We start from the raw sequence: 17,129 nt of genomic DNA, 5'->3' as shown, positions 1-17,129 counted from the left end.
ATTAAGATTAGAAATACAAATTAGATGTAGTGTCTTGTTGCGCTGTGTGAAAAAATGTTTACTTACCTAAAAGCGCAATGCTTACAAGTGTATGGCCTAACATCCGTATGTGTTCTGATATGTTTCTTCAGCATGGATGGTTTTTTACAACGAATACCGCATTCTTCACAGACATAGCGTCCTCGACCTTATGTAATATATATACATATATGAAATAATTAAAGATTCAATTCTATAATTTTTTTTTAATATTATAACTTTAAAAATTTTATTAACGGAAATTAAAATTATAAATTATATTAATAAAAATAAAAATATAGTATAAGCATACGTTACGTATTACATATAAATATGTTAGAATAAGATTGTTAAGAAAACACTACATAAATCTTATTTTATTTATAAAAATGTATTAACATTTCTCACCTCTCCCGCGTACATAAGTGTAATCTTCGTTACTCTCGAAACCTCCATCAAATATTTTCACCCTTTTCGTCTTTTCCTGCATGTCACCCTCCAATCCACTATCCGGACTGGTAGGAGTGGTTGGTCTTTGCGAGGAGTGCGTTAGGATGTCCTCTTGTTTTTTCCACGCGGTAGTATAATTAAAAGGTCTATGCCGAGAATCATAGTGAGCCATGTCCACATCTGGTGGCGCCTCCTTGCATATTTTCCAATTGGAGTACATTGACAGACCATGCTGTTGTGTGACATACATCGGCTGCGGCCGATTCAAAGTACAGTAAAACACTCTAGTAGAACACTTGAGTCCCAGATATGTGTAAGCATGCCCATTTAAATATAGTTGTCCATACGACTTCTTGGGTCGCGGAGTCTCCGGACTAATGAGAGGAAGTGTATTCGCTGTAGGCGTGATCCCGTGATGCTTCTTCGGCGTAAACGTTCCGGGTTTCAATGGCAAAGACGTGGGCCTCAAAAACTTATTAGCATTAGTTGTTTCTTTAGTAACGTCGCCGCCATTCTTTGGCGATTTGGCCTCGGGTTGCTTGTCTTTAACAGTTAATTCTACGGAAGTTTTTGTTGGCACTTCTGTCTTGGAAGAATCTAAATTCACAAGTATCACCGATGGCGCGTTGTCGACCTTCGTCTTGGCGCCATTGAAAGCGTCATATCCGTCTGCAATTTTGGTCCATCCACGTGTATCCGAAGGGACACTATTTTTTAATCGACCATTTTCGTGAGGAGATTCATCGTACTTGGAGATTGCAGTATGCGTTTCTAACGATGCTCTCCCAGCATTCACTTCACTGACATCCCAATTCGATGATCTCTTCCTGCTTTCCAAAGTAGTCTTGGGCGAGTACCTCATTTTGCTGTAAGAGTTTGAAGAAATCGTAGGTTCCACACCGTTTGGATAACTAAAAGCTTTATCCAGCTTCGGACTCTTGTCATATGTGAAATCCTTCCTCTCTCGAGAACTCTCCATATTCTTGTACTTCATGGTCATATTATTTTTGATATGATGATCGAGTTCCGTTTTACCGGTCTCTCCGCCAGGGAGAGTCGACGGTATTATCGTGCGATACTTCTCTGACGAGGTCTCGACCTTGACACTAGGAACTTTGGGACTGGTCAAGCCATTCTTTATACCATCGCCATTAGGTGTCTTAAAGCTGATCTTCATCGACTCCTTCGCCGGACTAGCCAGGTCCAAAGGCTGTTCTAGCATGGAAGGGACATGTCCAGACAACGGACTGGACATGCCAGGCATCGTGCTAGGCTGCACCTTCACTGGACTGGCCAGATCCAGCGGTTGAGGTATCATGTGTAGTCCTGGTAGGCCCGGTATCACCTTGTAACCAGCTTCACCGGCCGTTATACTCGGAGATATGTCTATTGTCGGCGTACTAGTCAGAGTATGTGGTCCGGGCATACCGGGTACATAAGGTATCATCTTTCCACCATGAAGGATACTCGTAATACCAGCTTGCGGCAGAGTCAACGGATTGTAGGCAGTGATGCTCGTCAGCGGGTTTAGATGTGACTCCAAGTAGTCGTAACAGGACATGTTGGGCGCTATATTTGGAGTTGATATGTTCGGTATGATGGGCGCCAGTATCTTCGGCGCGTTAGGCAGGGATATGGAGGAATTGGACGTGCTAGCCGATGTGCCTGGCGGTTTGTGCATCATAGTGCCACCAGAATGAAGTCCCGATTTTACTACTATCGATGCAGTCTCTGAATTCATGCACTTGTTGTTGACTACATGCTCATTCGTGGGCGAATTTGTTTGTCGCGGCTCAATCCTCATCGTTTTCGTCACCTCACCCGTATTATCGAGAATCCGCACTTCACCACCAAACATCTGCAGCGAGTTTGGACGCGGATATTTGCTGAGTTCCTCCAACGACCTTAAACTGGTCGGCACAGATTCAGTTCTTTGCTTCTTGGCAGGTGGACCATACGCGTCAACCAGCCTGGTATTACCCAGCAGAGGACCCGGCGAGGGTAACGGTTGCAAGGTGCTATAATAATCGGAAGGTTTCACATCAAAATCAGAATCGCGTTTCTCCAAATCCGCGTGATAATCCGTTCCTTTTCGAGAATTATCGATACCCTTACAATAATATTTACGGTGAGCCTCTAAATTGTCTATGCTGGTATAGGGGATGTTGCAAGTGGGACAGACGAAGTTTTCCATAGCAGTTTCTTGTACTGATCCGTTCACAGAGCCGCGAGTTTTCAAAAGAAGATCCTTGATGATCGAACTCTCCGAAAGCTCACTGCAATCACTGTAGCAACGTTTTCTGTTATTCAAGGATTCTTCCGCAGAAGACAAGTTCAATGGCTGCTGTTCGAATGACTGCTTTGTCTCCACTAGGCTCTGTTGGCGATGCATTAGTTTATGTAGACATGGATCCACTGCATCGACGATCGCCTGATTGTCCGTGATGATCTTGTCGATGTGTTCCTGTAGCTGTTCTGCGTTCGGTTTAATAGAATTGGAAGTTGAAGTAGTCATAGAGGAAGACAAGGAGGAACCGTTAGAAGAACTGGGCGATAAGGAAGACGTTTCGGTATCACTGTTCACGCACTGCAGAGCCGTTCGGGCTTGAAACTTTGGCTTATAGATCTTCCCGGTCTTCACGGTCTTTACTACGGCAGTGGATACCGTCGTCGTTGCCGTCGTAGGCGTCGAAGCTGGCGGCGGCGGTGGTGTACCAGTGCCATTACTGGCGCTATCCGACAAACTTATATCAGAATCCTCGGACACCTACAAAAAAAAAAACGTTACAGATTGTCTTAATTAAACACTAAACTATTTATTGATAAACTAAATTGCTATCAATTTAATGCAAAAAATTGCAAATGTTATTAAAAACTAACTTTACATCTGTATTAACTATCGAACAATATCAGTTCCCTCTTTTGTAATATATAAATATTACAATATAAAATAATACAAAAAATTACAAAATAATATAAAAATAAAATTTGTTAAAAAATACTATATTAAAATTTCACTCATTTAATTTATTAGGCTACCTTCTCTCCTTTCTCCGTCTTGTGCGCATGAGATCGCGACCTGCAGTGCTTGTACAGATTTGATTTGGTCTTGAAGGATATTCCGCAGGGCGCGCACGGATACGGACGTTCGTTCGTGTGCGCCCTGATGTGCTTTTGAAGAACACTCGGCTTGGTCCACGTCATCGGGCAGTAAGGGCACGCATAGCCATTTTTTCGTGACTCGGCGGTGGGCTCGACTCCTCCTGCCGGCTCGGGAGAAGGTTCGAGCTTGCCGAGTTTCTTCGACGATTCCTTGCCGTCCTTGTCGTCGTTTCGCTTGGACGTTTCATCAGAGACGACATTGTTCGCCGTGCCCTCCTTCTCGACGACTTTCGGCGCAACTTCCGTCGTCGCCATCTTCTTGAACTTCTTATGCAGGTACTTTGGTTCGCCATCGTTGTTGTTGTTATTGTTGTTATTGGTCAGCTGTGGGTCTGTCATCGCCACAGTATGGGTCTCTGTAAACAACGCGACACCAACTACTTTTAATCACTGCCGACTGTTGGAATCGAGACAAGGAGCGGAATGAGAAAGAGAAGGCGAGATCATGCGCGGGTGAGCTCTCAGGTGACTCAGATGCGAGAACGGACGTCGTGCAACGTCCTGGGTCGAGAGGGGGGAAGTGATTCACGAAGGATTCTCGATATTCTGCGCGAATCGCTTAGACTATTCTGTGAAGCAAATGCGCCGATCAATCCGATTTTAATCGCCATTTTTTATTCCCGCGTCAACTAATTGTCGACGTTGGGAAATAACAAATGGAAACAAAAAATCCCCAAAGTAACGGACATCGAGTAGATTTTTGATTACGTGCAAAGTAACCTTACGTAACGACGCTAATGACGCGTTAGATTTACTATGACGATGGATCCGCTCAAGTGACACGTGCGCGACGACGATCGTATATAAGGAAAGTACTCGAGGTCGTGCAAACCAAGCAAAGTATCATGATGACGCCGATTGGAAAATTCTAGTCCACCGTGTCAATTGCCTTATGACGTTTTTATAAATACATAGGCGTTAATGCACTCCCGATGTGGGATAAGAAAACATACTGATAATCATCTGGTATGTGTCATATTGTATTTTGTCAATCACGTAGCGCTAAAACGATTACGTGACGCACAAAAATGAATTTATTTGTTACGCATAATTGCGTCGAATCATAGTCGAGACATCAAACGCAATATTACGTTAAAGTTACGTTAACAAATCCTGTTTCGATTTTCTGACATTGCTTATGATAACTCACTATCAGATCTGTAATTGCACAATCATACGTATATACATTAAAAAATAAGCGAAGAAAACAGATTACATAGAAAGATTATTAAATAACGTATACTATATGTTGCATGATTTTAATCGGAAAAAAAGTTTAGTGCATTCTTAATCCCTAAATTTTTTATTTCTCGTAAATCCAACATCAACATCAACATTAACAAAGCAAAAATATAGCATATAACATATTTATACCAACGATAATGCATTCTATTTTAATACAGCCGTAGCGTATTTATTTTCGTTTTAATTAATTTCGTCATATAAGATAAAAATATATATATTTTTTCAGGCCGTATGTATATATTAAGAAGTATGAAAAAACAAATAGACACACACACACACACACACAAAATTTATTATATATTCTGCATAAGGAAAGTAACCTACAGATATTTTACAGTACACTTTCACGATCGGGAAAATACTTGGCCGTGAATAATCGCTAATAATAATCGGTCAATAGATATTTTTCTCCGCAGCGGAGAAATAGCCAAGCCGTAGCTAAAACGAGTGATACGTACGGAGAAAATACTGGTGTGTGATCACATAAAAAAAAATTCACAAAGAATTCAATTAGGAAATTTGATTATGCATTTTGCGATACGCCAATTCTATTGGATTCCATTCTAATGAGGTGAATAATGCGCCTTTAAATACGCGTTATTTTAAGACTTTCTTTGTGAGAGCAACTTGATTCTTTTAGGTAACATTTACATATATCACAGAATATAGTTTCAGCATTCATTAAATAATCCCAGTATTTATATGTAAAGATTCCGAGGCATTGACAAATCATATTAAATAATACTTCTTTAATTCTGTTAAATTTCTTTCCGATATTTAGATTAAATTAATTAAATGGTATTAACGTCATTTAATAAAATATTGTAACATTTTACGCGGAAATTGCTTTAAACACAATTATCTGCATGTTCAATATTCAAGACACGACAGGTCGTCCCCGTGGAATTATACAGCAATGTGACGTTGCGAAACCGGAAGTTGAGGACAGGTTCAACAGTTCAGATTCGTTTACGCGAACAAGCGAGACTTCTCTGCGCCTGCAATTTCATTTATAAACGACCGAGGTCTTCCGTATTTGCCTACTGATCGTTGAGGAATTATTTAGAATCGTACACTGAAAAAAAAAAAATTCTTCATCGTATCAATGTATGACGTTTATTAACTAAAATTCATTGATACAATAAGCTTTTTGTTAATAGTATAAATATTACATTGAACCTTTTCATTAACCATTAATAAATTTATTAATATAACGAATTATTCTTTGTTACAATAAATAAAACATCATGATAATAAAATAATTTATTGGACCAATTTTAATAAATTTTTCATTAGAATGAATATTTCATTGGAATTTATGTACAGTTTTGGTTCAGTGTAGATTCTCGGTTATTTGTCCTCTTTTTTACAAATAATTACGCAATAATTGCGCAATAATTACGCAGTTAGATCGATAACAACGACAGCATCTTGTCGTATTCGACTGTATAACGCCAACTTCTTTATTATAATTTAAATTTGATTATAGTCATTAACCTGAGGTTATTAGATTGTATATCACAGTTGTATAAAGACAATTTAAAATTAATTCGTATATTCATTCCATGATACATATTCCATGATACATGATATTTTCAAGTTACACGATATTAAATATTACCATCAAAGATTCAAGAGGTTTCTTTCTTTTTTAATACATTTTCTCATTAGTAATTTTAAAAATTGACATACACAATACACACACATACGCGCGCGCGATATATATTTTAATCTTTCAGAAACTTTCTAAATCATCATTATACAACGCATAAATTATTCAAAGCAAATATATATATATCTGTTCTATATTTTAAATTTTTTATTTAAGTTCACCCTCGAGTTACATTTGCTAAGCTTGAAATTCACAATTTTCAATCAAAAACTCACTTGTCTTCAAGAACGCAATTGTTGATTTAGAAGAACAAAATTGTATAATAGATTTGTGGTAAAGAAACAGTTTCACGAAGGATTTAATGATTTTACTTAATTCTAATATTTTGAGAAAAATTTAAAACACTACGTTTTAAAAATTTAAAATATCACACAATCCATTCCTACTTATCTCCTTTTCTATAAAAAGCGAGCTTCTTTTGCATAATCGTTAGTTTTTACATATTGATTGATGTTAGTTCGGGTCAGAAAGGCATAAGTCTATAAATAATTCTATAGCCTCTGCTTTTTTCGTCTACATAGTTGATCTCATCGTATTCTTCGTTGAAGAATGCGCGTCGCCCAACGGGCGTCCACGTCGTTCCCGCGTATATTTTTATAACTAGCAGAAATCGCCGGCCTTTTCTTGGATGCCACTTTCGCGGCACCGTTCGCCGAAGTACCCGGTAATTTTGGACCGCGCTATTTATATACGCAAATAAAGTAGGGGAAGAGGGAGGGGTGGAGAGGGGGAGAAAAAGAGAGAGAGAGAGAGAGAGAGAGAGAGAGAGAGAGAGAGAGAGAGAGAGAGAGAGGACAAGAAGAAACATGAAAAGCTGGCAGAACACGAGCCAATCTCGTTCGCCGACGGAGGGATTTCTCGCGGAGAATTTTGTGTTCAAATGGTGAGATTTATATCGACGGATCATTTGGCAGCAACAATTTCCTCTACGCGAAGAAGGAATACCGGAAAACCACCGTGAAATTTTTGACTCTTCTAAAAGACACCTAAAGTGTCGCGCGATTCAACTGACGTTGCAAGCTCATTAAACAAAGTTTTACAAAAGTGCAGTTTATAAATCGTATTTTCAGTTTCGCATTTTACTGCGAGATCAATAGATTCTAGATGAACATCAATTTAATATCATAACATTGTATCATGTTTTAATAAAATATTTATACTTTACAGAGGATGCACAAAATAATACAAACATCTAAGAAGTACACTATTTTACAAGAGATTGATCTGTAACTTGTCTTTAGATATTTTATTCTTATTTGGAATAAAAACACAATAATTAAATAGTCAATGAAATATATACTATTCTTTTAACAGAACATATTTCAATTGAGTAAGTGAAGTTGGGAGAAAGAAATTTGTTTTCTTACACTACAATATTTTTTTCTAAAATTGGCCTCTTTTCTTTAAAACTTCAAAGTTTTTCCCGACGTAACTACCCAACTTAAATATTATCTAATCGGCGAGTACGCCAAAGCGGCCGTGGATGAATCACGTTAATTGCAGCTGCAAAGGTCACGGCTCACGCGAGCGTAATAAGTCAATTCGCGGATAAAAAAATGATTCCTTTGTGAGCGGACGCACCGTGGGAGGATACGCGGAGACACACGTGAGATGCACTGATTTCATTAGGCTTTCCTTCGGGCAGAGATGAATGAAACGACGATGGTGCGTTTCTTTGCCGCTAAATCCATTCTCGTTCGCTCACAATCGTGTGCTCTACGAACACGCGCGATATCTGCGCGGTATTATCGCAGGATGTTTTATGTGTTGTCGATCAACGTAAAAGTTTGTGCGCGAGGAAACTGAATCATCGGCATCGTTGATATGTTTTTGCGCTATCGCAAATTTATATAAGGCGCCTTTGTGTCGCCATAGTGCGCTGTTATTATTTGATTGTAAAGAGGTATCGTGATGAAAAGATATCTTTATAACAATACTGCACGATATTTGTATCATATCACGTCGATATTCAAAACAACAAATTTTAACTCATTTCTTATAAAGTAGCAGCATTATTATGATTTGCAACTTGCAGGAGATTCACTAGTAAATAGTCATCTGGAGTATTTTTTTATATCCTAGCATCAGAAAAAAAGTTTTACTCATATATTCATAATACCGATTTGTTGAAACTTAAATATGGGAAATACTCTGTGATGATTTACATATGCATTATAAAAATCAAATATAATAAGAAAATATTAAATTCAAAATAATAGTGAGTTTAAATGTGAGATTTTTAAATATTAATAAATTATACAATACTGTAATTGTACAGACAAAAAGATAGGATGATTATATTCTCAGATTAAATTACAGAATTTTTCCAAATTGAGCACATAATACTAGACTTATCGGTGATCGTTCAAGACATGCTATTCTTCTTTCGTGTTTTATATTTTATATAATATAATGCGTGTGTCACGAATCGAGACTGATTGCCGATGAATTGAAAAGGGATAAACAACGAAGAGATTATCATCGAGTATCGTCCCTAGTTTCAGATTATTCCATTAACGGTCTCTCAAATATTTGCTTGAAATTACAGCTTGTTATTGAAGTTATTCGTGCATTATACTCGCATAAGCTGCCTCGTAACAAATATACTCTGCAAACGTGTATGGCAATGCAATAAATACTGAGCTCGCATGTACTCGTGGATTCCGCACAGCGACGAAAATGGGTCACGGTACGTTTTGTTTGTATTTCGAGCAAACGCAAATGCAGATTTTGGTCGACTATACTTGCTAGTATAAAATACGCCACAGTTATTTCCCTGCGCATAACACGCTCCAATTCTGTAGACGCGTTTAATTTTCATGAGAAGCTAAAGCGAAATAACATTTGTAGATGTTCTGTGATGATCTGTAATTTTTATGTAGGTATAGAAAAAAAAATCGTGTTAAATCAAATTATCTTGCAACTTGTTTTAAGAGATAGTAAAATTATATCAGGTAAATCTGACGTGAAAAACGCAAGGATTTATTCGTCTATAAGTTTCTCAGAATTTTATACAATTGTAAGATTTCAATTTACTGTGACATAAAAGAATAAAAATCGACGTGACCTTATCTTGCATTGACATTTGATATTTTTCAGAATTGCGTTCAATTGACAAGTACTATAGAACATCTCGATGAAAATCACAACGCAATTTTCTGCGGAAATCATTTTCGTCCAATAAATCCGTTTTTCAATTTTGTCAGAAAATGTCACGCATCTCGCAAAAGATCGTCAATCATACCGATGAAGTTCCGAAAATAAAATTCCTCGAAACAAAAAAATTAGCTTAAAATAAAATTGCCTCTACCATTTTATTTTAAACCGATCGTCACCGCGTCGGAGAAAATGTGAGATTTTCGAGCGTACCATTGTGCGCGCAAAGTTAGTAGCGAATTCTTGGCATAAAATTTTATTTTCGGATTTTCAGTCGCCGAGTTTAGCGATCTCGCCCACGTCGTCGTTTCTTCCAGTCCGAATAAAACCCCGATATAGATAGAAAGCTGGGCTACGCGAACCGCTGGGGCACTTTATTGATGTATTGGTGTTATTATTGTTTGCCCTCTATCTTGATAGCTCGCTCCCTGACCTCGGTCCCCTCTCTCGACGATGCATCAGCAGGCGTACGCGCGCGAAGATAACTCTCATTACATCTCGCCATGTTTGACCAAAACCAATAATAAGCAAACATAAGGCAAATTTATACGATTCGTGATGGATGATCATATTTGATAAAACGAAAAATGAAGCATAATGTTTCTCTCATCTAAAAACCGTGGGAGTTGATAGGGAGTTCACTTTTTATTGCCTCTTCTTCAAATAAACTTCAGATAATAGAAAAATTGATATAAAATTATATTATATTTAAAATTACATTATAAATGCAATAAGAAAAAAACATGAGCATCCACTTCAAGATTATATTAAATTTTTCTTTAAATCTCTAAACTAAAAATATGATGAGCAGTTTTATGCAAGTGTTAAACGAATGGATGTGATAAAAAAAAAGCAAGTCGTAAATATTGCTTCGCATGATATTGGTTTAATCCTAAGTGAGAGTCCGAAGAGGCGAAGCGTAAACTCGTACAAACGACCAATTGCAACCTATGAATAGTTCGCTCAGTCTGCTATATGTCGTACAACGTACATCATGCCACCACACGCTATATGGATCTGACAATTCGTTAATCGTTTTATGCCGGACGCGTCAGACACGTTAACCGCTCGTTCAACTGACCGCGGCTTAATCCCATCATGCCTCAATTTTCGCACTTATTTACGTCTGATTCTCAATTAATGCTCTATCGTTTGAGATCAAAATTTTTTCCCAGTTTGATCTCTTTCGTCTCGAAACGTTGCAAAAAATTAATAAGTCACAATAAATCCTGAACTTTAATTGGTACGTTAAAAATTTGCATTTGACGTATTAAAATTAACTGCTGATGCGTAACAATTTTCGTATTCTACTTCAATTAAGTTCTGCTTTTGAAAGTCGAAAATTTGATATATCTGTTAGATTTTACTTGGTTTATATTTTATTATCACACTTTTTAACACAGGATTCAAATCGTGTCAAACATGACTTATGCAAAACACGTGACTTACCGATCGTGCATAGTGCATGGTTAAACAGTAAAAAACGCGACCGCAAGTTAATTATTGCGCGAAACATAAGAACCCCGTGAAGCTCGTTCTTATCTGACTCAATTGACAAACGGGAAATCAGGTTTGTGACATTATGCCATTCTCGTATGTTATTATACAACAACGTCTAGCTCTTCGTACCTGTCGACGAAGTCAGAAGGAATGCTCGGAATACCGTCGTGCGTGAATCAGTGGTGTCGAAAGCGTTATCGAACACCGGATTGCAGAAATCGGTTGCGCGCCGGTTTCGTGACTTTCGCCGGCGAGAGATCACCGATCACGCCCGATCGTCTTCCTCGATCAAATCGTGGAAGAAGCGAGATAATTTTGACGATGCCACGGACTTTTTAAATATTTAAAACGTGACAAAAGCTCGGCGGAGAATTCTCAACATGTAAAAGAAGCGAACCCACGCGCCGAAACCTCGAGAGGTATCTTGTTGATTCTCTGAGTCACAGACCCCGTGGGTCAGTTGCCCTCGCTCATCCATTAATTCCACTTACGCTTACGATAGCTGTTCAATTCTTTTCTACCAGTAATGGGGTGAAGTTTAATTTAACTGATGCGCGATAATCGATAACGGTAGAATGCTTTTTGTAGCGTGGACAGTGTTGTTTTGGCTTATTCATTTGATGGCACCATCAGTAGTTTTAACCGTTTATTAGTACTTTAACGTTACGCGAACAGACCGTATTTATTGCACATTTATATCGCCATATTGTGCGTGTGCCAGACGTACGAATACATCGTTCAATTAACGTCCGCTCAACGCAATATATTTTGCGTAAATCAAATCAGTGATGCGCAATATTTCTCTTACGTAAATTATTTGGAAACTAATCTTGCTTCTCTCTCTCTCTCTCTCTCTCTCTCTCTCTCTCTCTCTCTCTCTCTCTCTCTCTCTTTCTCTCTCTGTGCAGTATATTTAGCGTACGGATTTTAATATATATTTCATAACTATTTATAGATTGATGTGTAATCAGATACTTGTAGTCAGATACGACGCGCTGATAATTCAAAAATATGCAAGAGTTCTATTAATTCATGAAACTCTAATTAACACGCATTATTGCTATTCCACTTTCGATCAATTAATCCATCTCGCCTTTGCCTAAAATAATATTACAGAATCATTATCAAAGTAACGATTGTTATTACATGTTACGATATCCCTGTGGAAATTGGATCACGTCCGAAGTATGTCGCTACGGAAGCAAGGTTGGGAAACACTGGTGTATCGTGTAGCGGGTCTGTGCGGCGGCCAAGCGCGCGTCGTTGCACCGGATGAACTCTCCGAACGTGCGGTGGCCGCTGCCGTCACCGTCGCCTCCTCCTCTCTTCGTCTCCGACTATATACTCTCGCCGTGCACGCGGACGGCGTCGCTCGAGGTCGTACGGTGCTGCCACCGGCGAGGAAGCGGGAGATTCCCGCGATGTGCAAGTGAGTCACGCGCGCAACCCGAGCCGCCGCCGCCGCCGCCGCCGTCGCCGCGCACGTCTGAGGAAGAAGCGGCATTCCCTGCCTCTCCCTTCCCGCGCTCATCAGCCGCCTGCTTGCGTCTGACGGAGCAACTCTCTCCCCTACCGTCGGCCTTCGCACGGCCACCACTGACGCACAAACACACACATACACACGTATACACGTGCGCACGCGGTCTCGCTCGCGCGCTTGGGGATTCCGTCCGATACTCTGCGCGCGCGCTACCGTACACTCCGCTCCGCTCCGCTCCGCGCGCGATAGTCCTCCCCACCGCGCGCCAGCGCGGAGACCGGAGACTCGACACGAATGTCCACGCCGCTCCGCTCGCTCGCTCGCTCGCTGCCGGTGAACGGGTGATTGGGTCACGCACCCCGCCGTGCGTCTACGTGCCCTAGGACGTTCACGGCCGCCTATCCACGGAATTCCTCCTTTCCCCACCCGCCCCGGTCTACTTCCCAAAGGAAGGAGACTCCTCTCTTCGAGACTAGACTGATGATACAAACGGATGTTTTTCTCCCTTCGTAGGTGTACGCACGAGCACGCGTACAGGTATACGTGCGCTTTCTCTTTTTCTATATATTTTTTTTTAATTCTATTCTACTTTAGATTACTTATCTCCAGTTTACTTTACATTCTTCCATTATTATATTAAAAAAAAAAAGTAACGCTAGGGTGATGTTAATTTTCGTGGAATACCGTTAAGCTTTCATTTGACTATGCACTTTGCACGCGAGGAAAGGCGCGGAATCAGCGCGATCGAGATTTCAATCTCGCTCTCTTCATTCTCTGTCATTATATCATCTAACTTGCGCGCACTATCTTGATTGTCACAACTTCGCGTGTAGTGCCGATAAGAATCTGATAATTTCACACTGAGGAACAGCGTGTAAAATAGATGTACGCATGTCCGCGGCACTTTGGATTTTAATTGAAACGACCCGACGATTGAGTCATTCGAGTATCGCTATGTCAGTCGTGTAAACAATGTGACTTCATATTTACCTTCCGATTAGTTTAATTAGATTCTATCTGACGAGTGTGCGCGGTTATCGCCAATAGTTTCTCACGTGTGCCTGTGACGCACGGTGTAAATCTAATAGCGAATTCTTCGTATTTGAACGCCGTCTCCCTCTCATTATGAATACGACGCACCTCTATGAATTGCAAATTCGCCGAAGACCATCAATCGGCAATCTGTGTGAGAACGGACATTTAACGTATACCGCGAACGTTCCTGAAAATTGGGACGAGTATTTACCGAGCAAATAACGTAATTCTTCCGGTTTCGACGCGAGTGACTCCGCTACACGTCGCGTTTCTTGCGGCTTTCTTTCCGCGAAAACAAACGTGCGGGACACGATCATTAATGTTGCTAGTTGAAGAAACAACGCGATAAGCTTCGCTACAATTAATCAGTAGCCTCAATTGCTGATCTTCGCGTCACGATCGATGTGGAACGCGATACGTTATATTATAACTGTATCCCTCCGATTTGATGTTCGCCGTCAATTTACCGTACGTCAAGATACTCGGAATTCTCATTGAAATTGATGACGGTGATTTAAATCTCATTGCCAGTGGGCGAGATTAAATGGAAATTAATACACACTAATTCGCAGTCATCGAAAACAGTTTCAAGGCTAAATTTCTTGATAAAATTGAAATTGACTTTTCTTTGCAAAAATTTTACGAAAACTCATCCTTTGTCATCATTCACAAAGTGGCGTGTACGTGTATGTGCAGGTGACAACATTATCGCAGACTCGTGTCGCTCAATGAAGGAGCCAACTTCGAGAGATCACGTGGTGACGATTAAGAACTTGAGGAGGATACGTCTGGCGAGAATGGGTGAGTATCGTACAAAATCCTTCTAAGCTTATTACAAGACCGTAACCGGGTGTATAGTATCGCCGAGCGAGCGTAATAAAGTTTGGTGGATTTACGATGGGGGTGCACGCGGACATTTAAAGTAAATTTAGATAGAGTAAAGTAAATTCTATTGTACCACGCCTTTCGCGAGATATTTTCACCCGTGGATGTCGCGCCGCGAAACACGAGTTTTCCATTTGATCTCATAATTCTATTTTGGGAAAACCAATATCCCCGACAAATTACACACTCCAAAAATCATATAGCTTGATTTAAGGCAGCAGGACCTGAATATCTTTTAAAAAAACACGCGTTTATATATTTCTTATCTAAAAATAAAATCCAGGATAAATTGTTAAACATCGATTTTAAAAGATGTTGAGCCCAACGCGTTTACAGTAGATTTTGCACCATCTTACATCTTTGCGTTTTGTGCGTTAATCGCATCACCAACTTGTGCAAGTTTCACAAGAAGTCGAGCAAACGAATCGATGACGAGAAGCGATTCCGCGAAATGTGTCAATCGTCAATGGCGATCTCTTCCGCATAATGCATACCGAGTATCGCGACAAATCGAATTCCTATAACAGATTTACGCGCGTAGCGCGAGAATTCCGCACGACCAATCAGTGGAGGATTTCCGATCAGCTGACGAATGATCCATTGCCTGACGTTTCTATATTTCGCGTGTAAAAGAAGGCATACCGATAAACCGGGAGAATTCCTCTCACCTTCGAGTTATTGTATTCCGTACAAGACACATCTAACAAGACGATATCACAGCGAGCTGCGATAGCAAAGAGGTTATCGCGGTGTTATCTACGCAATCGATACTCTCGTAATTAAAACTTTTACGATCGTAATCGCGTTCACATCGCGCGTTACGACACAATCGCTACTATATCCGTAGCTGTCTCTCTACACATTTATAAATAAGATAAGTGGCACTAAGAGGAAAAAACCAATTTCAATTTTCCCCACATCCACAATTATATACACGATTTTCTAATTGATAGACTTACGGTAGAACATATATCGATAGCACTTCTTTAAGAAATTAACTATTCGCTATATGGTTTGTCAAACGTTTCAAAGCACAGCGAGAAGTACATGTTTACAGAATATAAATCTCCTTCGTTCTACGTTTCTTTAACTTGCTCCGCGAAGACTCATACCCGTATCATCCTCGCGCGCGCTATTGTTTACACACAAAACAGCTGCCAAGTTCATCGCGTGTTTATGCTTGTTTCAAAGAAATGTTAAGCATTATAGCGACTACTCATCCTCGAGTCTCGTTCTCTTTCGTTTTCATTACACGAGTATACTCTTCGCGGACAAGAAATGTTCTCCGGGTTCTTGAAATTAAGACAATACCTCTTAGATGAATGGAGCTTTTTCTCTCGGGATATTTATTTTAAGCGCTCATCCAACATCGAGTCGCGCTATTATTTGCCCATTTGGATTTGATTCGAAAACGGAGACTTTGCGTAGCCCATTCGAATTACCGTTTCTCCGATAGAAATAACCGCGAGTGGAGGAGCCGCATGCGTCTGAATCTCAGGGGAGGGGGAGGGGGGGGGGCTTGCAATCTCCGACCCGGGAGTCCCTTCCACGAATAGACGACAAATCGAGAGAAATTCCGACGATCCCACTCGCGCAGTACGACTGATTCCGGCTTTATACGGCTTGGCCGTAGGTCGCCGCCGCCGCCTCGTGTCTCGTCGTGTCACCGTCGCCGTAGGCATAGAGAGAGAGAGAGAGAGAGAGAGAGAGAGAGAGAGAGAGAGAGAGAGAGAGAGAGAAAGAGAGAAAGACGCGTCTCTTATACTCGCGGAGCTCGCTCGTTCTCCGTGTCTTCTCGTCGTAGCATGAAAATAGCCCAGCGTACTTGGAATATCGCGTGGCCTACGCGCTAAGCATGCTAAAACGGCATCGTCCAACGCCGCTCGACCAACGGACGCTGCATGCGTGCGTGCGTGCGTGCGTGCGTGCGTGCGTGCGTGCGTGCGTGCGTGCGGAATGATTACTCGAAGGAGCATGCCCATCGATGCTCGATTATTAGAAAGTATCGAAACATTTTCTTTGGATACTTAAGCATCTCCGCACTCACGCAATTAGATGTGATACTCGCACGGCGATTATCAATTTAAAATATAAGAAGATATTCTAGCAATGTTTTTTGAGTCATTAATTAATTGAGATAAGTTAGAAGAGTAAATACAAACGGTTCAAACACTTTACGTGAATAAGTAAATTTTTTTTTTTTTACAGAAAGAAATCCATTTATGATAATCGAATTATATATTTTTAGTATGACACATAATAAATTGCTAGAATAATTTGACTACTCTTTGTTCTTAATTCTTACAACTGTCTACTATAAATTTAAATGAATTAAGTCAATATATCTAATGGGGGAAATTCCTACAAAGAAAGATAATTCAGAGCAAAGAGAAGAGGCGCAAAGAAAGAGCGAGAAGCTTATCATCTGCCACTGTGCAATACAAAAATTGTTCTCCCGCCATCTACTCGCTCTGCAACTTTGTCATGCCTATCTCTCTTTCTCTCTCTTTCTTTCGAGGTTCACAT

At 40.2% G+C, this 17,129-nt stretch overlaps 2 protein-coding genes across 4 annotated transcripts in view; one reads left to right on the top strand and one right to left on the bottom strand.

The window, feature by feature from the left end:
* The window catches only part of LOC105836754, a 137,669-nt gene that overhangs the window by 6,010 nt on the left and 114,530 nt on the right, over positions 1 to 17,129 (top strand). For all 3 annotated transcript variants that reach the window (XM_012681012.3, XM_012681014.3, XM_012681013.3), the window contains exon 2: positions 14,415 to 14,519. In XM_012681012.3, the coding sequence (XP_012536466.1) occupies positions 14,447 to 14,519 (73 nt within the window). In that variant the 5' untranslated portion in view covers positions 14,415 to 14,446. The remainder of the gene's footprint in view (positions 1 to 14,414; positions 14,520 to 17,129) is intronic.
* LOC105828367 overlaps positions 1 to 17,129 on the bottom strand; it is a 30,154-nt gene that overhangs the window by 7,569 nt on the left and 5,456 nt on the right. Inside the window, exons 2-4 of the mRNA XM_028194455.2 lie at positions 3,508 to 3,986; positions 427 to 3,235; positions 67 to 187 (exon numbers count right to left, since the gene is read on the bottom strand). Of these exons, the coding sequence (XP_028050256.1) occupies positions 67 to 187; positions 427 to 3,235; positions 3,508 to 3,986 (3,409 nt within the window). The remainder of the gene's footprint in view (positions 1 to 66; positions 188 to 426; positions 3,236 to 3,507; positions 3,987 to 17,129) is intronic.

Source organism: Monomorium pharaonis, chromosome 2 (assembly GCF_013373865.1).
Source record: "Monomorium pharaonis isolate MP-MQ-018 chromosome 2, ASM1337386v2, whole genome shotgun sequence".
Taxonomy (NCBI): Eukaryota; Metazoa; Arthropoda; class Insecta; order Hymenoptera; family Formicidae; genus Monomorium; species Monomorium pharaonis.
The sequence above is the reverse complement of the archived record's forward strand: the minus strand, read 5'-3'. Positions and strand labels throughout refer to the sequence as shown.